General features: G+C 40.8%; 1 protein-coding gene across 1 annotated transcript in view; it reads left to right on the top strand.

Annotated features, from left to right (window-relative positions):
- The window catches only part of LOC308104901 (anthrax toxin receptor 1-like), a 98228-nt gene that overhangs the window by 22617 nt on the left and 48792 nt on the right, over nucleotides 1-26819 (top strand). The window contains exons 2-8 of the mRNA XM_080455534.1: nucleotides 14023-14094; nucleotides 19048-19119; nucleotides 21347-21428; nucleotides 21752-21782; nucleotides 21932-22005; nucleotides 22683-22751; nucleotides 26420-26500. Of these exons, the coding sequence (XP_080311660.1) occupies nucleotides 14023-14094; nucleotides 19048-19119; nucleotides 21347-21428; nucleotides 21752-21782; nucleotides 21932-22005; nucleotides 22683-22751; nucleotides 26420-26500 (481 nt within the window). The remainder of the gene's footprint in view (nucleotides 1-14022; nucleotides 14095-19047; nucleotides 19120-21346; nucleotides 21429-21751; nucleotides 21783-21931; nucleotides 22006-22682; nucleotides 22752-26419; nucleotides 26501-26819) is intronic.

The following is a 26819-nucleotide window of genomic DNA, read 5'->3' as shown; positions in this document are numbered from 1 at the left end:
TGTGTGTGTGTGTGTGTGTGTGTGTGTGTGTGTGTGTGTGTGTGTGTGTGTGTGTGTGTGTGTGTGTGTGCGTGTGTGCGTGTGCGCGCGTGTATGTCTGTGTGCGTGTGCGTGCGTGCGTGCGCCTGTGTACACGCTGTGTTTTTCCTCTGGTCCGTTGCTGTAATGGAATAATCTTCACCCCCTGAAGAAAGCTGGCTCCTCATGCCATTCCCCGCGGCCTGGGGCCCAGTCTGTGTGGGTGGATGACTGCGTGCATGTGTGCATGAGCGTGTGTGTGTGTGTGTGTGTGTGTGTGTGTGTGCGTGCAATATCTCGCATGTTAAAGACTACTTGTGTTTGTGCAGCACATTTTCCTCCACATTCCTCGCCCTCCTCCTGAAGCGTCGGTGAAGTGTTGTGGGGTTTTTTGTTTGGTTTGCAAGGTCTTGTCCTCACTGCTTAGTCAGCTTAAAGAAAAGAACTGAACAGGGGGCCTTGATGTGTGCAGCCTTATCATTACAACAACAATCACAACTACAGGGAAATGCTTCACGTGCAATGTTTTGGTTCACCCACATTAAGGTCAGCAGGTTGGAGATTAAAACAAGTTAAAGCTTGTCATGATGAACGGTTTCAATTCTCAGATTCGACAACTTTGATCTCCAGTTCGGAGAATGAGAAATGTTCAGCCAATTTTTAAAGGAGTAGTTCACCCAAAAAATTAGTTATTTTCAATCAATTGCACACCCCAGGAAGCATTGAATTCATGGAGATTTTTTTGTTTTTGTCGCATTCCTAAGCCAATAATTTCATTACCGGCGGCAAAGATGCTAATGTACCCAGTAGGAGACACAAAGGAGACTCTTTGAGTCTCCTGCCGGAAATACACCCGGTCATCAAATTATTGGCTCAGGAATGCGACAAAAACTAAACAATCTCCATGAATTCAAGGCTTCATGGGGTGTGCAATTGATATAAAATAAGTTCAGTCAGACAACTCTTAGATTGGATTAGAATATATATTTATTAGCAATATATATTTGCAAGCTTGAGCATGGTATAGAAACAAGAGGAAGCATAGTTTGGCGTCAGGCCTCTGAATCCATTCATTCCCTGTAAGGATAACATTTTAATGAATGTTACATGCCAATTAGCATTTACAGGGAATGAATTAAACCCCCATGGGGATCTAGAAACAGAGCCTACAGGTGGATGCCGGGGAGGCGGGTGGGATGACTTTCATGGGCAGCAGCAGGTAAGCAGCGAGCAGCGGTAGCAGATCTCAGCAATAGCAGCAGTGACACACGTCAGCTTAGCAAGACAGGGAAGCCAGAGTGAGCAGGTAACAGCGCAGTACCTATAACCACCCGATCAGGAGGAAAAGTGCATGTGACCTAGTCACCTGATCGGTTGCCCCAATCCCTTGAGTTGCCTGGCCTGAACTAGCTCCATAAACTGCGCCTCATTTCAGTCAGACAACTCTTAGATTGGATTAGAATATATATTTATTAGCAATATATATTTGCAAGCTTGAGCATGGTATAGAAACAAGAGGAAGCATAGTTTGGCGTCAGGCCTCTGAATCCATTCATTCCCTGTAAGGATAACATTTTAATGAATGTTACATGCCAATTAGCATTTACAGGGAATGAATTAAACCCCCAAAACAGCAAGAACCCCCAAAACTGCTTGGGAGCACAGAGCCTGACGCCGGACCAACCATCTGTGAGAATGGTGGAGCTCCATAACTTGATTCTTACTAACATGATAGTGTTCCTCAACATTACATTTTTTAGGTTTACTTAAACAAATGCCGCATGCATCCATGTGTTCAACAAGCCTGATGAATCCAGGTACCTGCTGATCCCTGAATTCAGGAGTCCTAGACGATATCCTAATATGGAGTCCACAGCTGTGCCGCACCAAATCGGATTCGAAGAGGACATTCTATATTTATTTCTTTTTCAAAGAAATCTGCTATATATATACACATATATATATATAAATGAGTCATCCTATGATGAATGATAACTATTGTTTATCATCCATAATAAATAAAGTGTACTGACTATGTGTGTAAAGACGTGCTATCTTTACTTAACATCTGAATCAGTACTATATATATAATATATTAGCCTGACTGTATAGTCATAAATAGCCCAACATTTTAAAAACCCAACATATTAAATAGCCCAACATTTTTAAAACCCAACATATTAAAGCCATGAAGTCACCAATAACTAAATCCCCAGCAATCCACCCGAGTTGTAATTAAAGCGAGCAGCATTTATTGAATTAGCGATAGAACAGCGAGAGCGCTCATACTCATGAGCTTTTAGCCTGCAGAATGTCATCCTTATTAACCAATATCTACGTAAGCTCCTGAGGACCATTGCCCCATAGATTTAAGAGAAGCGGAAGGACAAGCAGCGCTGCAGGTGTTGCTACACCAATACGGAGGATGGAGAAAGCCCACAGCTTGAGCAGATCTCTCGCAGCTTTGCAGTGAACCAGTTCAAGTTTAGGCCTACAGATGGAGAGACAAACACAATGTTATTCCAATTCTGAATTAGCCCGGCCATCCTATGACCAATTTAACCCATTTTGGGTTCATGTTGCCATTTACCGTATAGCAACATGCATTTTATATATTTTTTAACTATTTGAAGTTTCCAGAACTTAGATCAGATTTAGAAGGAGATTTTAGAATCGGCCTCGGTCTAAATTGGTTAAGCGCCATGTGGCGCATATTAGCAACATAGCAGTTGATGCAGAAAGAATACGGTATACAAGCTTAAATTATAGCTTGCAGAGCTTGACGCAGATTATTAGACATGTGAATAATATTAACTAACGCCGATATCCCTCTCCATCCATAGCCTAATATATTTAGCACGAAAACCATCTGTTGCAAGTCTGGATCGGCCCAACAGAGCCAGACGCCAGAGGGTTGGCAGAATTGATTTAGCAGAGTTTTAATAGCAAGCTAGGCAGCTCAGTAGATGATGCAGCATAGGTGCCGAGAAGACATTGAGAAGCCCACATCTCAAGCGCTCTCTCACGCTGCCTTGAGAGCCTTGTGCTAGCCCGCACAGTAGATGATGCAGCATAGTGCTGAGAACATTGAGAAGCCCACATCTCAAGCAGCTCTCTCACGCTGCCTTGAGAGCTCACAGTGCCGCCAAGAGCGTAGGTAGCTCAACCTGGAATCTAGAACCAGAAGCAGAATTATCCTTGCAATTACCATGGTAAGCCACCCTGGACGAGATGACGCCGTTATAAACCGCTGGGACAGGAATTTACTTCCTGAAGCCACTCACACATCCCCGGTGAAGCGTGCGTGCTTCACTTGTGGATGTGTGGGGACGCATGCTGCACGTCAATGTGCGAGAGTGGCCTCAAATCCTGACACAGTCAGTCGCACACCGCAAGCTGCTGGTTGCGCTGCAACACTCGACACCAGTGATGAACACACCGTGATGTGGTGCTAAATATGCCGTGAGCATCCAACTCTGGCGGATACAGCAGCGCCTTTTATACGGGGACAGATACTTCCAGTCACCCAGCTTTTGATAAGCATGAGACAAGCAAAGAGCCCATCAACATAGTGTAACTATTGATAACAGGAGCAGCCAGCATCGGAGTCCCTCTTTTATCCGTCCTGCGAGATATGTCGCGGCAAAATATTATTATATATATTTTTTAATTTTATTTAATTGGTGCGCACCAGCCAACATGGACAAATGACTGATATCTTGACTCTACTGAAGCCCCACTATCTATCCTGTTGCAACTTTACTTCTGTAATCTTGATGCTCCTAACATGACAACATCACTTGGCAACCAACTTTTCTATATACCATGTACCTCCCATATGGAAGCAAGCATGCCGTGTTTAGCTTGTGCTACGACAATCCAGAGCTATCTACATAAGAAAGGCATGCTGAGTTAGCTTGTGCTACAACCAATTTGATAGCTTTACGCATGGGAAGCAAAACATGCTGTGTTTAGCTTGTGCTACCAACAATCCAAGCTTCCACATGAGAAGCAAACATGCTGAATTAGCTTGTGCTATGAACAATCCGAGCTTCCACGTGGGAAGCAAACCATGCTATGCTAGCCTGTGCTACAAACGATCCAGAGCTATCCACGTAGCAAGGCATGCTGAGATAGCTTGTGCTAAGACAATTCAAGCTTCCACGTGGGAAGCAAACCATGCTATGCTAGCCTGTGCTACAAACAATCCAGAGCTATCCACGTAGCAAGGCATGCTGAGATAGCTTTTGCTAACAATTCGGCCTCCATGTAGGCAAACATGCTGTGCTAGCCTGTGCTATAACAATCTAAAGCTTCCACATAAGAAGCAAACATGCTGACTAGCCTGTGCTACAACAATCTAAAGCTTCCGTACAAGCAGCAACATGCTGTGCTAGCCTGTGCTACGACAATCTAAAGCTTCCACAAGAAGCAAATGTACTGTGTTAGCCTGTGCTACAACAACTCTACCATGCCATTTTTCCTACTCTGCAATTAGATACCAGTTATAGCTATACAAGAGGTAAATAACTATAGCCACCATCGGCACATGGAGATAAATCATCCCTACCCCTATTATCTGTCCATAAATAAATAACTCGATATACTCGATATAATGCCAGTCTGCACAACTACAGACTACTTTAAGCATAGAATGATCTATGCACATCCTTACAACATACTCGCAGCCTTCTGATTAAAATACTGCTAAATGATGATTGAATCCGAACGGACCCGTAACCTATAATATTTTAACACCAACTAGACTTGCACATTTATTAATCCTACACTGTGATACTTGCATGCATTATTGCTGCTTTACTCACATTTGCAAATCGCAAGTAAGTTCATAACATTAATAATTTTATAAATATAATACTTTAATTGCTGTGGCTTACTATAATTACTTACCATCTTATGCCATTCAGCCTGATTGAAATGTATTTTACCACGCAGACTACATAAAATGATAAATATAGAGACTACAATTCCCAGTTTACACCGGAAAATCAACCAATAATAGAGTAGACAGCTGAATACGGAACAAAGCTTACCCTTTTATCCCATAACGTAATAGTTCATTCATTCCAGCCCAGCGCCGAAACAGAACATCCTATAGATTCATGGTAAATCATTTTCAATGAGTTCTAGCAGCTGAACATTAACATTTAAGCTGCAGTGCAAAAACCTACTCTTGAACACTATCTCACAAGTTAGTTTCTCATCTCTCATCCGCCTGGGTAGAGATGTGTTCGGTCATCAACTATAAGCCTCAAATACAACATCTGGTGGACAAGCTCTTCAGAATAAGAGTACCGTCTAAAGAAGCCACTGAACTATCCATAAATATATTAACTATAAATTAAGCAAGATGCAGCCAACTGAGCACATCCGTGTTTTAACCAGTACATAAGATATTAATCTGAACATTAGAGCCAGAACGAGCAAAGCGACTCACAAAAGTGACGCCATGCCTTTTCTATCTCTCTCCCTCTCTCTCTCTCTCTCTCTCTCCCTGCACCGCGAACGCCATCCATTTCTCTGTGATCGACAGATTGGTGTTGCCATCTCTTGAGAGAGAAGCAAGCAGCCAGGTCTAGAAACCCAAATCTTGAGATAAAGTGAACTACATTGAACAAGTACACGCTAAACTGGGGACCATAACAGAACCCCGAGCCCATCGTTACTTACGATAAGAACAAGCAATTTAAGCAACACTGTTGGTGAACTACCGTTAACCCAGTGCCATAAAGAGAGTTCTGACACTAGCGTCGACTCCCATTGTAAGAATGGAATGCGGAAGTGCTCCGTCTAACTCAATGAGGCAGTCCCATTGTTTGGAACTATAACCGGAATGCGGAAGTGCTCCGTCTAACTCGATGTTTGGAACTATAGCCCAAGGAGCCCGTTTTGCGGCGGAATCAAGCGTGTGGTTACTCTATTTCTACACTCTAGTTGACCATACTGATATCGATCAATGACGAACGCTACTGCTTTTGAGCTGAGCGTTTAGCAAGAAATTTTGCCATAATTTAATTTAGTTTTTTACTTAAGTAAAGAAAGTAATACCATGATTAGAACCAGTAGCACGCAGCTGAGTAGCTATGATTACAACCATCAACCAAGGAACAACGACGCCGTATGACCACCTACATGAACAATATGAGACTATTCATGGTCAGCAGCATACATAAGTACCCAGCTGTTTTTGGACTACCAGCCGGGAACTAGGCGCCGCTGATCGGACGCAGAGTCGATCTCTTTGGCCGGGGGACCCGGGATGCCCCCGGGGGGAAGGGTCGCGATCCCGGTGTCCGGAATTTCCTCCGCACCCCGTTCGCTCCCCGTGTCCGTGGAGGAGGAGGACATGGCGAGGAGTACGAACGACCAGGAGATGATGAGTATATAAACTTTCATGGGCAGCAGCAGGTAAGCAGCGAGCAGCGGTAGCAGATCTCAGCAATAGCAGCAGTGACACACGTCAGCTTAGCAAGACAGGGAAGCCAGAGTGAGCAGGTAACAGCGCAGTACCTATAACCACCCGATCAGGAGGAAAAGTGCATGTGACCTAGTCACCTGATCGGTTGCCCCAATCCCTTGAGTTGCCTGGCCTGAACTAGCTCCATAAACTGCGCCTCATTAATTTTTTGGGTGAACTATTCCTTTAACTCTTTGACTGCCAGAGTATTTTCATAAAGTACTCCCCCAGTGCCAGCAATTTTCGTGTTTTTTTATTTTTTTATTTTGAATTTTTCTCATGAAAATAATTTAAGGACACATAATATAAAGACCCAGCACAAATCCGCCAGCAGAGAGCAGCACATGACAGCGTGATCATGTCGTTGGGTCTCTCTCACCCTTCTTCATAGATTAGACAAGGAAAAACATGAAAACGGATGTGACGTCACCCAGATTGTTTTGATCAGCGAAAATTACGTTGTGATGCACGACGGCGATGACTGATCGTCACCCAGACCATAGATTATAGAAGAGAAGCTGTCCGTTTGTCCGTTATACCGTGTGAAAACCCGTTTATTTACCTATTTTGGACGAAAATGACTGGGGAAAAAAATCAAAAACCGGAAACGGAATCCAGGCCATGAAACCGGATGCAGATGTCCGTGAAGTAAGTGGAACTTGAGAATAACATTGAATATTAAGCAGCATAGCGCAATCAGAGATTAAACAATGAACGCGCGTCCAGCGCGTCGAGCGCGTCGACGGCCAACTGGACAAAGTAGCACTTGACGCGTTATCGCGTCGTCCGCAGTCAAAGAGTTAATGATTACTGCTGAGGTGACCGTGAGCAAGGCACTCAATGCATAACTCTGTACTGGGCAGCTCCCAGATGTTAATGTGTCTAACAGTGTTGAGTGTGAAGCTGGATGTTGCATTAAATGAGTCAGCCTTCTCTGGATGGAAAATGACCTTCACAGCATCCAATCCGGGATTTATTTCAATTAAAAAGGTTATTTATCCATGCACTCTATGTTGGAGTGTGGTAATAGTAAACTTTGCACATTTGAAATGTGCACTGGGTTGTCGGGTCGCACCCTTCGTCACAATGTGTCGCGTTGCAGCGCGTTGTGAGCTTGTAGATCGGCTATTTTCGCCTTAGAGATTTGGAATGGAAGGGAAAAGGTAGGGTTTAAGTGGTTAGGATTGGATGCATTAATACAAGAGGGTAATTCTATCTGGCAGTGAGGATGACAACCATTGTGTCCATATGTCCATCATGTAATCGTTTGGTCCAAAACAACACATCTCTGGCTGGATTAACGTGGAGTTTGCTGTGCACCTTCATGCTCCACAGAGCATAAGCCCTACTGATTTTGGTGATCATATTATGTCCCTATACATTTCAACTGCAAACCATATTATCTCAAAATCTAATGGCCAGATTGCACATCATTTGAGTGATCCCATTGCTTTTCCTGTAGCTAGTATTGTTGTCCCCATTCTGGGACACACTGCATTCAGCAAAAATAGCCGTTCCAGAAGCTCACAACGCGTCGCAAAATATGATGCATTGTGGGCTTGTAGATCGACTACATTCACCAAAAATATTAAGTGTAAAGCGCAGTGGTGGAAAAAGTACTCAAATGTAAATGTAAAAGTATCTATCAATACTGCAATGTAGAAATACTAAGCAGAGGTGGACTCAACCCCAGTACTTGAGTAAGAGTACAGATACTCCTGGTCAAATTTACTCCACTACAAGTCAAAGCAGCCCAGTCAAAATATTACTCAAGTAAGAGTAAAAAGTAATTGCTTTTAAATATACTTCAAAAGAGCATTCTTTGAAAAAAAAAAGTACAAGTAAAAGTAGGAGTGCATTTCTTAATTTTTATATTAATGAATTGCTGTAATGTTTTCACAATGAATGTATACTGTAGGACCTTGTAACTCTTGTTTCAGAGAAGTAACTCTCTAAAACCACCTACACTGCATGCACCGATGTGCTTGTAGAACCACCACGTAATACAAAGCCTACAGAAACACAGAAATGATTGAGGAACCAGAACTTAATACTTTTACTCCTATACACCCATACACGATGTAACAAAGAGCCTAGAGGCAAGTTGAGGGGGAAGCCAGAAACATGGCTAGTGTGAGAGCAGAAGTGTGGCCTTCCCTAAAATTGCATTTTAGGGAAGAAAAAACTTTGCTTCTGGAGGTCCTTGGCACAAAAACATTTTCAGATGGGGGTCCGTGGCCAAACCTATACTGTATCAATTTGGGGGTCCTTGACACGAAAGAAGTTTGAGAACCACTGCCACAGACAGCAGCTGCAAAACAGCACCTTCTCCGTTCAAAATGAACATTGCTCGCACATATGGAACATATTGCATCAGTCTGCCCACATCGTTACCACGGTTACCCAGTGACACACTGTACGCTTCCTGCCCTCTTTATGTCACTTTATTTTCAGCCAGATGTGTTTCTTCTCTCATTCTTCCCTTGTAACTCCTCTCTGTTTGGATCCATTTCACCTATACCCAGTGGTGGAAAAAGTACTCAAATGTTTTACTTAAGTAAAAGTATCAATACTGCAATGTAGAAGAAGTTACAAGTAAAACTCTGGTGTTCAAAATTTACTTGAGTAATAGTACAAAAGTATTGGTATCAAAATGTACTTAAAGTACCGAAAGTAAAAGTGCTGAAATGTTTGAAAATAGCAGATCTACAAGCTCACAACGCGTTGCGATGCGACGTGTTGTGAGCTTGTAGATCGGCTATTTTTAAATAGCCTAGGTATAACATAGGACTAAAGTGGTTAATGTATGTTTTATAATGTAATAATAATGTATATCTGCAAAGTAACTAGTAACTAGTTTTCAAATAATTTTTGTGGAGTAAAAGTACAATGTTTACCTGTGAGATGTAGTGGAGTAGAAGTAAAAGTACTGACATTTTAAAATACTCCAGTAAAGTAAAAAAAAAACTCAAAATTGTACTTAAGTTCAGTAGTAGAGTAAATTGACTTAGTTTCTTTACACCACTGCATTTCACCTGTACCACCTCAACAGACTTTATGAAAGAAACATGGAAAGAATTTAGAATCTGTTTTTGATTTCAACAGAGGTAGTGGAGTCATCTTTATAAGCTTGAGTACAAGCCAAAGAAGATGAGATTAAATAGACCGGAGATTAATTTCACAGGAAGAATTAAAGCTTCTGACTCCCAAGGCTGGGAAAACTGTCTCCTTCCGTTTATTTAGTCTGCAAAAGAGAACAGATTTAAACAGAGTGTATATAACTGGAAACAGTAATCAAGTACATTTTCTTGAGTACTGTACTTAAGTACAGTACATTTGTGGAGTATTGCTTTTTTGTTTTTTTTGCTGATGACTCTTGGGACCTAAAATTACACAAATATTTTATGAATTAACCCTATTTCAAAATACAGTGAAAATAGCTGATCTACAAGCTCACATATGCGCCACAGTGCGACGTGTTGTGAGCTTGTAGATCTACTACATTTCAACACTTTTGAATAGTTCCCGAACATTTCTGACAATTTCTGAAGATTTACTTGGTAATTTTCACTTTTGAATACTTGAGTATTTACTTGAGTATATTCTTTGTCCGCCACTGCCTGGGAATGAACCTGAGACAATGTATGTTATGTCTGACTCTGATACATTCTGTTCTCATTTGCTCTTGTTTCGTATAGAGTTTCGTCATATCTTGTACCTTGTAAAGCCATTAGAGAGAGAAACGCTCCAGAGCGGGGCAGTTTAATCTTGCCTTGGTTACTGGCAAGCGTGCACGTTGAAGTAATGTCTTAAAAGCAGCTTTTATAGACCGTTGGTTGTGCAACATGTTCTGTTTCCGTCTTTGAACAGGAGAGTGCATTGAATACATGATAGAAACACCGCTCTAGAGCTTTTGGTTTTCGTATTTTGGAGGAGAAAAGACGGGCATCAAATTGATAGAAACATTCACCAAAATGTGAACGCGTGTCTTTGTTCCATTGACCGATTAATTGATTTTGACAATAATCACTCGTTACTGTAGGCTTTACATCCAACCCATCAAAGAGCTCTCATTCCAGTGAAATATCAACTCTGGTGGAAGAGCAGATGAAACATTTATACATTTAACACTTAGGCCTATTCAAGAGAGTTGAGGCTGAACTATCCTATAAGTTATTTGTTTTCCTTAAAAACTGCCCAAAGTTAGCCTACAGTACTGTTGTCTAACTGAGTGAGAAAATTGGCATTACACCGGCTGTAATAGAATCCTCAAGAATACGACTTGCTCAGCGCTATGCTGTCCATGCATACAGTATGCCATTCCCAAGGAGTAACATTTTGGGGAGCACTCGTTTTGGTTCACTCAACATGCTGCATATGTGCAAGATTTTACAGCAAATGCATGATGTTTTCAATCACTTAAGAACAACGCTGGCATGGCGTGCCGTCAGCGAGTCCTTGAGGGCGAGCCGCTAGACGAGTGAGTGCCTCCGCCGAACAGCCGACGGCCGATTACGTCGACAAATGCGTCCCAATCCAAGTTGGCACGCCGTGGGTGAACCAAAACGCGTCACCCACCCCCTCTCTGTGTCTCAGCCAAACTCTCTCAGACTTACAAATGGATTAACAGTGAGGATTTTGTGTGCCCGGGGTTGTCAAATAAATGATCTCTGTCTGTCATTGGTGTCCAGTTCTTCTGAGCTAGCTTCAGACGCTAACGCAGGCTTAAGATTTTACCACAGTCAGTCGGTTCGCTCGTTTCCCATGTGTCATCATGTCTCTGGCTAGCTCATTATAGCTAACGATCAGAGTCAGGGTGCTGAATATTGTGCATGTTGGCTCGCTGGAAACACTCTGCTACACCAGTGGGTCTCAAAGTGTGGTCCAGGTATCCTCATGGTTCCTTGAGGGCCGGGGTTCCAAATGGCCCCTTACGGGTGTGTAACTCTGAAAGTGTTATGGGGGTCCTTGAAATGAAAAAGTTTGAGAACCACTGTGCTACACTAAATGGAACATAGTCTTAATTAGTATAATTGGTAAGACCTGTGAAGGAAGTAAGGAAGAGGCCCAGTTTTTTCCAATATGGCTGCTGTACATAGAGCCTATTGATTTGTGGTTGCACCCACCCTGGTGCTTAATACTACCCCAGTGGTTCGCAACCTGTTTGCCGGGGCCCAATGGTGGGCCACGAGGCTATTGCAAGTGGACCCCTAAATAACTGGCAAAGAACTATGATTTTTTATGATAATACAACATTAATATTAAACAAAATAGGGCCACGAACACGAGATATTCAACTGATCCATGAAAGTTTGGGAACCACTTTGCTACACAAAATACTAAGTACAACACATTTCATTTAACTCCCAAGAGTGCACAAAATGTAACCAAGGGTCCATTTGGTTACATTTGCATCCATTACAAATGGATACATGATCAATGTTTGTCAAAATGATGTGTCTTGTCTACATGCCTGCAGTGCTTATCTGTCTGAAAGTGCCACATTATCCCTGCAGTAAAAAAAAAATATTTAATCATTTGAAACCTAGTGTGAAAAGCAGAAACATCATTAGCATCATTATTTTGTTTGAAGATTGGCTTGTTGAATCCCCCAGTTTAACTTTACTGTGAGTTCATTATGTTGGGAGGCGCGTAATGACTTTGGTCCATGTGTGTGTTTGGCAAATGTAAGTGTTTTCCTGTGCAACTGCTCCACGATAGTAAGAGCGGTAGCCGCTGTACAATTTGCTGCAGTAATTTACTAATATACTAACATTTACCATGTTGAGGTAGATGTATGATTGGACACAGAATCCTATGTTTGTTGTGCTGAAAAATCGTAAATCCCCCTTTTTTCTAATGCCCAGAAAGTTAATGCCACCTTTAATTCCCAGAAAGTTAATGACACCTTTAATGCGCAGGTTAATGCCCCACATTTAATGCCCAGAAAGTTAATGCCCCACTATTAATGCAAAATGTAATGATCCATTCATAGCTATCCAGTGCCTTCTGTTTTACATTTTATTCGTTAGTTGTATTTAATGAAAATCTTATGTCATATTTGAATGCCTTAACTTTGGCCCTACTGACTAAAATCTAAAGCCTAATGTTTTTCTGTAGAACATATTGTTCAAGCCCCCAGTTCAAAGAAAAGAAAGCAAAACTTGGACTTTTAACTGAAATGATTCTTCTTAACTTTCTTAAGCTAAATGAGGATAAAACAGAAGTTCTCATAATTGGCTCCAGTGAGCAGAGAGAATCAATAATAAGTAGACTTGGTAACCTGGCTGTAGAAAGTAGAACCACAGTAAAGAACCTGGGGGTTATTATTGATTCTGAATTGAATTTTAATACACACATTAATTATGTCACCAAGATTGCTTTCTTTCATCTTAGAAATATTGCACGAATTAGAGACTATCTGTCGTTAGACGATGCAAAAACGTTGATCCACGCTTTTGTTTTCTCTCGGCTTGATTACTGCAACGCACTCTACTCTGGCCTGCCAAAGAAAACAACAGATTACAACTTGTTCAAAATGCGGCAGCCAGAATTTTAACTAAAACTAGGATGAGAGAACATATCACTCCAGTTCTAGCTTCACTACACTGGCTCCCGGTTGTTTTTAGGATTGATTTTAAAATTCTTTTAATAGTTTATAAAGCTCTAAATGGTCTGGCACCCTCCTACCTCTATGACTGCCTAGAGAGATATGTTCCAAACCGGCCTCTCAGGTCTTCAAGTGCTGACCTGCTCGAGGTGCCTACAATGACATATAAAAAATACGGTGAAGCAGCATTCTGCTTTTACGGACCGACAGTGTGGAATAAACTCCCATTACACCTAAGACAGGCAGCCTCTGTCGATAGCTTTAAAGCACAGCTCAAGACCTATTTCTTCACTCTTGCTTTTAGCTGATTCTTTGGTTGATTTTTAAGTCCTCACTGTATTGCATATTTTAATGTTGTTTTATGCTTTTATTTTATTTTATTTTATTTTATTTTATTTTATTTTATTTTATCTTTATTTTTATTTTATTTTTTGCTTTATTGTTAAATTGTTTGCAACTGTAATTGTATTCTTGCTCTGTAAAGCACTTTGAGCTGCATTTCATGTCATGAAAGGTGCTATACAAATAAAGTTTATTATTATTATTATTATTAAGAGATGCTACTGAGTTTAGCAAGTCACTATGTGGTTTTGTGAAAAGTGGGGCTTTACACAAGTTAACATCCTACAGTGTTCAGTATGTTGTTTTTTATACATAAATATGTGTAGGCAAATGTTAATTAAGATATTTAACCACTTAAGCCCTATTTTATGCTTTGTCGCACGACAGTGACGCGCAAAAGTGTGTGAGAATAGCCGATGAACAAGCTCACAATGAGTTGCACTGCGATGTATCGCTATTTAAAAAAAAAATTTGAATACTTTTGAAACATTTTACCTATGATAGCATGCCCAAATTAGAAACTCCAGGTTTAAAGTGGTTAAATGAAAAAAAAAAATTGTCATCCGTCTTTCAGGTCTGGCAGTGTCAAGAACCACTGGGATGAAATCTACTACTTTGTGGAGAACCTAGCGATGAAGTTCAAGAGGTAAGAGATCCTTCACAACAACATTTGAACAAACATGTTGAACCGTCTCTCTAAATCCTTGGACTAGTCGTTAAACCTCCCATTGTGGGGGAAGTTTTTCTGAAGGTAAATACCCACAGTAGTCTCTGGTCCTATAACTTCCATGGAGCCCTGGGGTGATCTTAAAGAGAAACCCAGGCCTGACGCACATCACTCACTCTGGTCAAAAAACTGCATCCTCTGTCCCTGGAGCCACAGCTAGCCATATGCTAACTCGCTCAGTAACAGACTTAATGCTCTGACTGTACGCATGTGACCGGCTCTACTGTAAACAGTTGGATGCTTCTCTCTTCGGAGGAAATAGAAGCAAAGTCAAAAAAATCATATTTGGCTGGTCTTCGGTGACATTGGATTTTAAGAAAATAATATGAGGCTTTAGTCCATTTCACCTGTAAATGATGAATGATTTGCACAAACGTCCTTTAAAAAAATATCTATGTAGCTTCCAAGACAAATTCTGCAAGCTCCAAATCTAGGAGTTTGAGGTCACACAATCTGAACAGCCTGTCAAGATTCTTACCCTGGGCCTGGACCCCTGGCGTAGTGGTCCAGGCACGTAGGCTCTAAAGCAGCCTGACAGCGCATCGCGGGTTTGAGTCCCGAATCCCGACAGCCTTTGCTGCATGTCACCCACCCCATCTATCCTATCCTATCAATAAAGGCATAAAAGCCAATAAATAAGTAATTAAAAAAAGAGATCCTTACCCAGATCTTAAAGGTAGGGTAAGTGATATTTTTGGGTTAAAACAAAAAGTATTTTGTTAAAAGGTTAAAGCGCTATATTCTGATAGTAATCATTGCTATAGAGTGTTTGTTCAGTAACAGGAGTCTCCCCGTCTCTCCAGCTCTTTAATAAACAGAAAATACATTTTCCGGTAGGTGTCAAAATCTCAGCCAATCAGGAGAAAGTACCCATTTTTAAGCTTCATTTTTATAGTGTTCCAGTTCCAATTTTGCCTGCTCATTTCTTAGTGTCATCACTTCAAATTGCACTTGTTTATTCTATATCCTGATCGAGTTCTCTATCCTGATTGGATATTAATTTATTTTATAAATTTTATAAATTAATACTAATTGGAAATGAAACTGAAACTGAAACGAAAATGCATTTTCTGTTTTATAAAGAGCTGGAGAGACAAGGAGACTCCTTTTACTGAACAAACACTCTATAGCAATGAGTACTATCTGAATATAGAGCTATTTAACACTTATTTTAACCAAAGAAAATCACTTACCCTACCTTTAACTACACCACTCCATAACTAGGGTTAAGTAAGTAAGTAGGTATAAGTCGAAGTGGCTTATTGTCGGTATCGGCCCGAGAACGAGGGAGTCTATCTTCTTTTCAATACGCTAGACCCCTGGGAGATGGATTGCTGAGGTGGAGCGCAACACCTACCGTCAGCTCCCATGCAGCTACTTTACCTACCGCACTACTTAGTTACCCAAGCCCTGCTTCTCATATGCTGAGTTGGCGGTGCCCGGGATTGAACCCAGGGCCCAGACACATTCCAGACTAATTCTCTAACCTAATGTAAAAACGTAACCATCTCTACTTTACCTCATACCTAAACCATCTCTAAATGTGTTTCTCTTCCACAATCTTCAAATGCTACAGAGAGAGAAAAATGTGACTCACAAAATTTGCGACTGGAAGCCATACATACATACATACATTTCTTTATCTTGAATGTATATTTTGTCATTTCCATTTTTGCTAAGCAGCAAGCTAGATATGCTTCAGCTAAATTGATTTAGTAAGAACATTATGTACGCGATCTGCAAAGGCGAAACGGAAGTCGGGGGAGAGTCTGGACATCCGCTTTACTTTCTAATCACTTTCAGTGCTTCCGATGTACTGGCTGTTAGGTGGAAGCATTTGACAACTGTGTGAGCCAACGTATTGGGAGACAATCTCTAAGCTAATGTGTAAACGCAACCACTTTAACATTATAAACCCTCTGTAACATATAACAGAATGATAATAATTTATCTAAAAACATGTATTTCTCCTACTGGGAATTGAACCAAGTACCATTGCTATTCTTCACATTACGATTACCAGAACACCAAACAAACCAACTATGAATTATGGGTATTTTAGTGCCGGTTCACATCAATCAAACCTGTTTTTGCCAGAGTGCTCTGTCAGTCTGGTGCTTGTTTATGCGAGAAAGATGATAAATTCACACATTCAAATTAAATGGAGCCATTACAACTAAAAATCTAATCAACTACTGACAGCAATGACAAACATTATCCAGGAAACATTTTGCTAGCTATATTCATGTACAACAGATGGCATGGATTTGAAGTGATGTGATGTGGGTGGTATTGTTTTGTTTATAAAGCCACAACAGCACCTGCATCTTCATGACACAAAGTCCATGTGGAGAAACCAGCCTGCAACATTCTGCCTTTAAAGTCCCTGTTTCCATCCAAACAAGTGTGAGCTTCAAACAGCACAGATCAACATAAACATACCCTGCTCTGCAAACAATGTGACACATTCTCAACTTCACAGAGAGAGAGAGAGAGAGAGAGAGAGAGAGAGAGAGAGAGAGAGAGAGAGAGAGAGAGAGAGAGACAGACAGGGAGAGAGTCCGCTTGCATGCATTTTTATGTGTGATCATGCATTCGTGTGATCATGCATAATTTGTGTGTGTGTGCGTGCGTGCGTGCGTGCGTGCGTGCGTGCGTGCGTGCGTGCGTGCGTGCGTGCGTGCGTGCGTGCGTGTATGTTCAAGCATGAATTTGTGTGCTTGGTTTTCGAAAATAAATTTGTGTGTGTGTGACTGTGTGTGTGTGTGTGTGTGTGTGTGTGTGTGTGTGTGTGTGTGTGTGCGTGTGTGTGTGTGTGTCTGTGCATACGTGCATGAACACACACACACACGTGCTGTGTGTGTGTGTGTGTGTGTGTGTGTGTGTGTGTGTGTGTGTGTGTGTGTGTGTGTGTGTGTGTGTGTGCATGCACTACGCAGCATGTGCAGCACTAATCCTGTATCTTTGAAGTGAATGTGTTTAATTATTTGGCTGTATCCAAATCATTTCTCATTTTCACCAGAAAACAAACTTTTTTTTGGGTCCACATCTAAAGCATGACAGTTATATATCAAGTGGTTTATAGTCACTGTCAAGCTGGCTGGGGACAACATGGCTGCCAAAACTCAAACCTCAAGTCACCACAAATCATCACATCTCTGTGACTCACTGTCTTGCTGGATTTATTTATGGACTGTGTACAAAACAACCCAAGAAAATATGTAAAGAAAAGTAGAGCAGGTTTAGAATGACAAATCCAATAAAACAACAATTCCTATAATTGAAAAATGTAACTCTTGCTCTCAACCCACTTAACGTAAACTGAACCTGAGTTGGCTTTGAACTTGGAACATTTTCTTCAGTCTACACCAAATCCCTTTGCCTAAAAATAGCTGATCTGCAAGCCTACAACGCGTCGCTTTGCGACACGTTGTAGGCTTGAAGATTTTTAATTTTTTGTTAATGTTCCCCCTAGAATGTTGATGCTGCGGTACAACTGGTTAACAGATTTCTGGCATTGTCTGGAATTTCAAAATACAAGTCAATTCAAGCCCTTTCCTTGTAAAGCAGTTATCACTGGTATGTGAGTGCTAAAAGCCAGGTGTTTTTGTTATTGTGGATTTCACTGCAACTGTACAGTCAAATCTGCTTCATTTTTACACATGGAGTTAAAGCTGCAATACGTAATTTACCATACAGATGTACTATATTGTATTAACTCTACCGTACTGATGTATTAGTTGTATTGTATTAACATACTCTACCATACAGATTGGCTAAAATAACATTTTATTCATTAAGATACAGTAAGCTACAGATTGCAGCTTTAAATTAAGAGTCAGGATTTTATGGTGCGCAAAAGTGACCAGGTTTAATGACTCATATCATACAGTATCAACAAAAAGTATCTCTGTTAAATGCTACTACTACTACTACTACACTTCTTCTGGGAGAGGGAAAACATTTTCACTATTTCTGCAGTTTCTGCACATTGGTTCAACTGGGTTGAACCAAAAGTCAGGCAGTAATAACATCTGAGTCTGAGGTCTCAAGTAAAATGGGTAAAATTGAGGTTGTAATTTGTGTTGGAAGAAGATTTATTGAAATGCCAGTCAAATATAAGTAAATAACACTGTGGCAATGCAGTATCAATATTATATCAATATAAGACTATATATCTAGATATCTTTTCAATAGAATATCGTGATATAGCATAAGTGTGATCTTTTCCTAGTTTTAACGGCTGCATTCTAGTATTTATCGTTACCCACTTAGTTGTTATATAGGTATTACTGAATTGCCATGTGGGCGTAACATCCGGATTTGATTGGCCAAATCCGGTCACAAACGGGTTACAAACATAACATCTGGATTTGATTGACCAAGCTACGCGTGGCATTGTGCTCTGCTACCTCGCTGCCTGAAAATGTGTATAAGGCTGCCCTGAACATCTATATCAAAAATGTACTTGAGTAAAAGTACAAAAGTATTGGTTTCAAAATGTACTTAAAGTACCAAAAGTAAAAGTACTAAAATGTTTGAAAATAGCAGATCTACAAGGTTATTTTCAAATAGCCTAGGTATAAAATAGGGCTAAAGTGGTTAATGTATGTTTTATAATGTAATAATTTATATCTGAAAAGTAACTAGTAACTAAAGTTTTCTGATAATTGTAGGGGAGTAAAAGTACAATATTTGCCTCTGAGATGTAGTGGAGTAGAAGTAAAAGTATAGACAATTGGAAATACTCCAGTAGAGTAAAAGTACCTCAAAATTGCAATAAATACAGTACTTGTAAATAAACTGGATGGTTGACCAGTCTGGTATAATGTGTTCTTGTTGTTTATTTATTTGTTTGTTTGTTTGTTTCAGCCCCATGTTGAGGATGTCCTTCATCACGTTCTCCTCCAGAGCATCCGTCATCATGAAACTGACAGAGAACAGGTAAACACATCACAGATGCTGTCACAAATGCAGACATGGCAGAGACAACAGTCAGAGCACAAACCTATCCAAACCTATCCAGGCCATTGGCCAGCCCAGGGGTCCTTGAGGGGGTTCCAGGTGGTCCCCAGCAAAATGTGTTATTATAGCGTCACAATAATTTTAACCACTTTAACCTTTTGTACTTTGGCTATTTTTGGAAAAGTTTGAAATTTTGTGCAAACCTTTGAATATATATTTTTAAGCGAACATTTGTAACTCAAATCTTTGCTTCTGGGGGTCCCTGGAACAAAATATCTGAGATGGGGGTCCGCGGCCAAATGTATTTCATTTTGGGGGTCCTTGACATGAAAAAGTTCAAGAACCACTGATCTAGGCAACCCCAAAAATAAAGGCACCCCCCAACATACACAGTCAAATCCTGAATGTTCAAATTAACCACATGAATCCTAGCTTCCCTATTCTGGCTCAAACATTTGGCAAAAATAGCAGATCTACTGTACAAGCAGAACACAACACATTTGGTGTAGAGAGAAAATAAGGTCTTGTATAAAACCTTGGACAAAGAATTCAGTATAGGGTTTAAGTGGTCAACACAAAGAGTCTATTTGGTTAGATGTGTACACCCCACGAGTAAAAAAAATGAATCCAGGATTTTACTGTGTAAGGACCTCAAGTTTGAGTCTGACAAATTACCCAGAATTCCACACAGACGCTAACGAAACAGCCCGTCAGCGTTGACATTGAGCTGGCGTCCCTGTTGCGGGTTTTGTCGAGCGCGTTCCGCTGACAACGTACAAGTTTGACAAATGCCTTAGCGCCCATGACAGTCACATCTATAACCATAAAACCCACTTCCCCTGGATCTGGAGAACCGAACCGCACAGAACTATAGTGGGCAAAATAAAAAAAATGCATGTTCTCGTGCTGGGCCTGTCCCTGTAACCAATCGTAGTAGCAACACAATCTGTGTGAAAAGTCTGAAATAAATTCATACAGTAGTATTCCATCACTGACATCTTGGTGGCAAACAGTGGCGTCAATGTACAGATTATAGATTTTTGGGATATTCTACTGTTTAGACTGACTGGTTTACCTATGTTCCTAGATTACAATTTCTATGCATTTGATGTATTACCTCATGTTGTCCTTGTTTACTGTAAATCGCTCTGGATTAAGAGCGTCTGCTAAATGCATAAATTGTAACCAAGTAACAGGTGATTATCATTAAAAGATGATCATAGCCAGTGGGCATTACTGTTGACAGAGGCCTTATGCCATATTGTATGATAAAACAGCATGAGAATTCTATGAATTACGCTTCATGCGTGTCACTTGTCTTTTGCTCTATAAAGTACATTAATACCGTAGTCTAACGACCATGTGAAAGATGAAATGAGCATGTCATCCACTATAACATTATAGACTTGAATGGCTTGTCATTTTTTCTTCAGCACATGGAAACTGTCCACAAAGAACACCTGTGTAGGCAGCGCTTCTCAAGGCATATGTCTGAGGAATAATATTTGGGAAAAGTGCCATCTGTTGCAGGATATATTGGACACATTCTCATCGTGTGAAACAAATCAACAGAGACAGGGGCTTCATCCCACATACTATGCATCGGTTCATTCCGAGCCCACCCTGAGCTGAGTGGCTGGAACATCTTGGAGTGCCTTTTGGAAATCTGTACATCCAGTCACCTGTTAGCCTGGTATCCAGCCTGATTCACTACGTTCGGCTTTTTTCTCTCTCACTTCGCTTATCAGTCTGGCCAGCCTCCTATTTGACTCGTATTTCAATTACGTAAGCAAGTCAGGAAGTGACTCGAGACAACACTGGTCCCCCCCCCAAGACCAATCAGAAGCCACGAGTCGTTTTCACTCGTGCTGTGCATAGACATAGGAGGCTTTGCAGTCTGTATAGCGAGTGAGAAAAAGAAATCCGCCTGGCGTAGCGAAGCAGTCTGGACCCCAGGCTAGTCACCTGTAGCCTTATGCCTTATTCATACTTCGTCGTCGACGTTCGGTGCGATCAAAATCACAGTCACAGTCAGGATTACATAATCTGCCACTCAGTGAGATGCATAGGAAGGGATGTTTGTGCATCTCTGTCTGCGCCCCCAGAGGTTTTCATCATTCAGTCATTGTATTGGTTCTTTCAACACGTTGCCTACCGACTGTTTATTTCCTATCAACGCTTTTCCTACTGTGTTTTCTTTGTACAGAGTGGATATCAGGAAAGGGTTGAACGCTTTGAAAAGAGAGATCCCAGGAGGAGACACCTTCATGAACCTGGGACTGGAGAGGGTAGGTCTTCATCTCTGTTCATCAATGATAGATTCTGTTTAGACTTCATTATTTAAGGACCGCATTTATACATTATACACTGTAAAATCCTCAGTGTTAATTTAACTCCAAAAGAGTGCACAAATGGACCCTTATGGGTTGTCAACTCTTCTGCGATAAATGAACGTTAAGGATTTACGGTGTACTGTATGTTTTGTTTGTATGTTTTTTTATTTACAATTCATTTATGTAAATAAATTCAAATATTCAAATAAACCACTGTAATTCTGTAAAACCACTGTAATTCATAAGCCTCTAACTAAACATTTTCTTCTCTTTTGAAGGCAAACGAGCAGATACATCGCGAGAACTTTGGTAAGAAGTCGTGAAACTATGAAACTATTTTGTCAGTCAGACTTTTATCTGTGGTCGAGTTGAACTATGTTGAGGTTCTCTCTCTCTCTGTGGCGTGTGCATGTGTGTGTGTGTGTGTGTGTGTGTGTGTGTGTGTGTGTGTGTCTCAGGCACGGCCAGTGTAATCATTGCACTGACAGACGGGGAGTTGCAGGATCACCAGCTCATCACAGCACAGCAGGAGGTGAGGAACACTGAGCCACGCTCAGGTCAAGTTCACGTCAAGTTTATTACCATGGACATTCGGGCCATTTTATTACATGATTCACAGAAAGAAGATCTTGGGTTTGAACCCGACTGGGGCCTTTTTGTGTGGACTTTGCAAGTTCTCCCCACAATCATGTGGGTTTCCTCTCACACCAAAATACTTGCATATTAGGGACATACTCCCGTCAGTAGCTACCCTTGAGCCAGGCACTCTACATAATAAGTTACCATTACAATTCACAATTTATGCATTAGCCACGTTCATTTCCGGAGCAACTTACAAGTGTTTATTGAACTCTTGTCAATAAACAAGGTAAATAATCATCAATAACACACTAACAATCACACCATAGAGTGCAGAGAGAATCGTGTAGGGCTTCAAAGAGACAAAGGATACCAGGCAAACAAAGAACCTAGCATCTGTCTAAACAACACGCTATCTAAATACAATTATGTACATTTCAAACTAGAGGATACCAGGTAAACAAATAACCTATAGCATGTGTCTACACAACATGCTATCTAAATCACATTCACATTTCACTTGACTGAATAAAACAACATACAAATGCTGCCAAACTACACTGTACGTTCGAAGACAAAGGACAATTGACTTTGTGGTGTTCATGTGTGGTTTTGTCCGTCCTCAAACAGGCAGAGAGAGCCAGGTCACTAGGAGCTATTGTCTACTGTGTTGGAGTGAAGGACTTCAACGAGACTCAGGTAACGTTGACTCGTCGGTGTTGTTTATGATGTGTTTCACTGAAAACTCGCTATGCATTTGAATACACACTAGACAGAGGTTCTATACCTACTACACATTATGTCGCTTTTCCAATGCATGGTACCGGATCAACTCTACTCGACTCCACTCAATCGTTTCCCACTGCAATGTACGATGTCCAACCCTTTGTATTGAAGAGTGATAAACAATGCTCAAGTTCAAACTAATATAATGCTAACGCTGTCTGGAAATTATCTCTATTTCACCTGTGACCGTTTCTGATATAATTTTAGGCAAGAAACAGACCATGCAGTGGCTCAATATTGATTCATTTAACGGCTAGTTTAAAGCAGGGGTAGGCAACCTTAGGCACGGGTGCCAACATTGGCACAGGGGAGGGTAATCACTGGCACACTAGCATAAGTGTGAGAGAGAGGATTTTTGGTTTAAATTGTATATATATATATACATATTAAATATGGTCTGGTCAATAAAATTAAGTCCCATCCTGCAAATAATTCTACATCTCTGACTCTCTGACTCATCAGTAGTCTGCAGTGTTTTAGTGTCACCTTTTGGTATCACCTCAGCTCACTTGGAACTTTGACGTCGGTGATACCAAAACAGTAACAATAAGTAATCCTTGCAGAGCCATGTGGCCCATAGGACAGGAGCCTATCTGTTTCTGTAGCGTGAGGCAGCTTGATGTCCAAGTACATCCCCTGACCATGACGCTAGTATGTCTCAGGGACTTACCCCCAATCCAGCCGTTGATGCTGAGTGCCAAACAGGGAGACATTGGGTCCCATTTTCATAGTCTTTGGTATGACCCGGCGGCCGGCCAGGGGATCGAACTCCAACTTCCCAATGTCAGGGCGGACTCCCTAACCACAAGGCCACTGAGCTGGTTAACAAATTACCGTACCATGTTCTTTCATATAATGGAAAACCAAATAAGGCGGGTAGAGGCAAGTCCCCTAGGTAGCATGCAGTGGAAAAAGACCCATTATAGGCAAGCATGTACTAGTGATTGGCACTGAGGTTTTTTTTGTAACCCATTAAGACCTGAGGCGATTCTTTAAAAAAATCTAAATCCTAAAAGTTTTTGGAAAAAAATCGAAATAATTTTTTTTTCAAGATTTTTCAAAAATAGCAGATCTACCAGCTCGTAGCGCGGCACCGCTTGTATATCTGCTATTTTTGAATAGCCAAAGAAACCTAAAGTGACACAGATGCGTTCCAGGTCTTAAAGGGTTAACATGTAATCCACAGAAACACTGAGTATAATTGAAATACTACACATACGCAAGACTCTGGAGAGAGACCCCAATACCAAATGTCTTTTTGACCACAGCTACACAGCATGTAATGGATATCCGGTGACCCGGCACTGTTTTGCTAACCCATAATTCAAACGTTCTTGGAAAACAAATCCAGAAAACTCTGTTAACCCAAAGTTACCCCATGGGTTTTCTGTGGCTGCCCTTTTTTCGTGCCAGACTGGACAGGAGAAATAACCGTAATTTGAGTAATAAGGAGTAGGCCTATAACATCCTTTGCAGTAAACCTTGTATCTCCATATTTCGACTTTTTACGTTTCGTCGTCAATTAATGCCCTCTTACGTCATACTACAGTGTCCAGTGGTGTAAAGTAACTAAGTACATTTACTCAAGTACTGTACTTAAGTACACTTTTAACGTATTTTTTACTTTACTTGAGTATTTCCAGTTTTCAGTACTTTTACTTCTACTCCACTACATCTCAGAGGCAAATATAGTACTTTTACTCCACTACAATTATTTGACAGCTTTAGTTACTAGTTACTTTTCAGATATAAATTATGATATTATGAAACATACATTAACCACTTTAGCCCTATTTTGTACATAGGCTATTTGAAAATAGCAGATCTACAAGTTCACAACGCGTCGCACCACGGCGCATTGTGAGCTTGTAGATCGGCTATTTTCAAACAGTATTTAGTTTAGTACTTTTACTTTTGGTACTTAAAGTATATTTTGATGCCAATACTTTTGTACTTTTACTCAAGTAACATTTTGAACACAGGCCTTTTACTCGTAACAGAGTATTTCTACATTATTGATACTTTTACTTAAGTAAAACAGGCGAGTACTTTTTCCACCACTGAGTGTCACACAAAAGTCGCAAAATAGCTGATCTACAAGCTCACAACGTAGATCAGCCATTTTTGAAATGAAAGTGACGGTTAAGTCTGTGGGTTTTATAAATATTAATAATAGACTAAATAACAGCTACATTCGATCCATTGGATCCTGAAAAGGAAGGTTCTGGACATGCAAGGTTTCTGCCCGGACAGCGACGATATGCAAACAATGACCTTGTAGCTGACGAGGGCAAAGCAGGATGTTTCAGGTTCCACGCCAAGACCTGGTTCTCTGGGTGACCTGAGGCACACACACACACACACACACACACACACACACAGCAGACATGGAGGGCTTCATGGCCTGTTAACCCATTCAATCCAGGAACGCATATTGTATCATTTTAGATTTTTAGCTACTGTATAACTATTATTTTATACTTTGGGCTATTCAAAAAATAGCAGATATACTTGTAGATCTGCTTTTTTGTTTTGTTTTGTTTTTGCAAATCCTTGAATATTTGTTCCAGGGACCCCCACCAGAAGCAAAGATTTTAGTTAAAAAAAATATATATATATATATATTCAAAGATTTGCACACATTTTCACGATTTCTTTTTCAAAAATAGCAGATCTACAAGCTCATAGCGCGGCACTCGGTGCCGTGCTATGAGCTTGTATATCTGCTATTTTTGAATAGCCAACGAAATCTTGAAATGACACAGATGCGTTCCCGGATTGAATGGTTCATGGTTGATTGCAAATTGACTACAGAGTTGGATTTAATCAGTGGTGGACAGTACCCAAGTACATTTACTTGAGTATACTGCACTCAAGCATATCGCTGTTGTTGGGAAGAAACCTCTTATCTCCATATTCAAACTATTTGTGTTTTTTCCGTAAATCAACGCCCTACTTGAAAAGTAGTTTTGAAAGTACTCCAGTTCTTTGACCCAAGTACAAATTTGAGCAACTTTCACTTGTATTGTAGTTGAGTAACATTTGACTGGGAGTGTCGATATACTCTGACTCGAGTACAGTGGTCCAGCGCTGCCTGTGGTACATACCAGACATGGAGATGTTCTTTCAGTGGTTCATGGCCTGTTAGCTTGATTGGAAATTGACCTGCAGTAGGCTATTAGTTGATTGTCTCTCTCCAGGGTTAGACATGGAATCCCATGATTTTGATATCCTCCCCTCTTGTGTCATTCATTTCCATCGTCAGTGGGGATATGTTTTAGCCCTGCCTTTGTGGTTTCCTTTCCTTTTGGGAAATGTTGATAATGTTTGATATTAATAAAATAAAATGTATGTTAGCCACATTAACCTGGCGTCCCTATTTGTCCAAATTTGATTTTCTTTTTTTTATTTATTCTAAAATAGCAAAAGCAGCATATCTACAAGCTCACAACGCATTGTGATGTGACACATTGTGAGCTTGTAAATCTGTGATTTTTACTATTTGTCATATGTTTTTGTATACTCTATATAATCTCTCTCCGTCTCTCCCTCTTCCCCCACATATCTTTCCTCCACTATAGCTGGCCACCATCGCAGACACCATCGAGCACGTATTCCCCGTGCTGGGAGGTTTCCATTCTCTCCAGGGCGTCATCGACTCGGTAAATAAACTACTGGACCGTGGCAGGAAACAGACCTAGCATTCTAGAGCAGAGGTTCTCTTTAACCTTTTCATTTCAAGGACCCCCAGTTTGCTCTGCATTAGGCCACGGCCCCAATCATTTAGCTGGCGACCTCCTGGAACCCCCTCAAGGACCCCTGGGGGTCCCCGGACACCACTTTGAGAACCACTGTTCCAGAGACAACGTGTGCGAGGACTAGGCTTAGAGTTGAAGTTAGTTAAAGGTGTAGTTCACCCAAAAACACACCCCATGAAGCCTTGAATTCATGGATTTTTTGGCTGGGATTATTCGCTTAGGA

Source organism: Gymnoscopelus braueri, assembly GCF_963280865.1.
Source record: "Gymnoscopelus braueri genome assembly, chromosome: 17".
NCBI classification, from domain to species: domain Eukaryota; kingdom Metazoa; phylum Chordata; class Actinopteri; order Myctophiformes; family Myctophidae; genus Gymnoscopelus; species Gymnoscopelus braueri.
The sequence above is the reverse complement of the archived record's forward strand: the minus strand, read 5'-3'. Positions and strand labels throughout refer to the sequence as shown.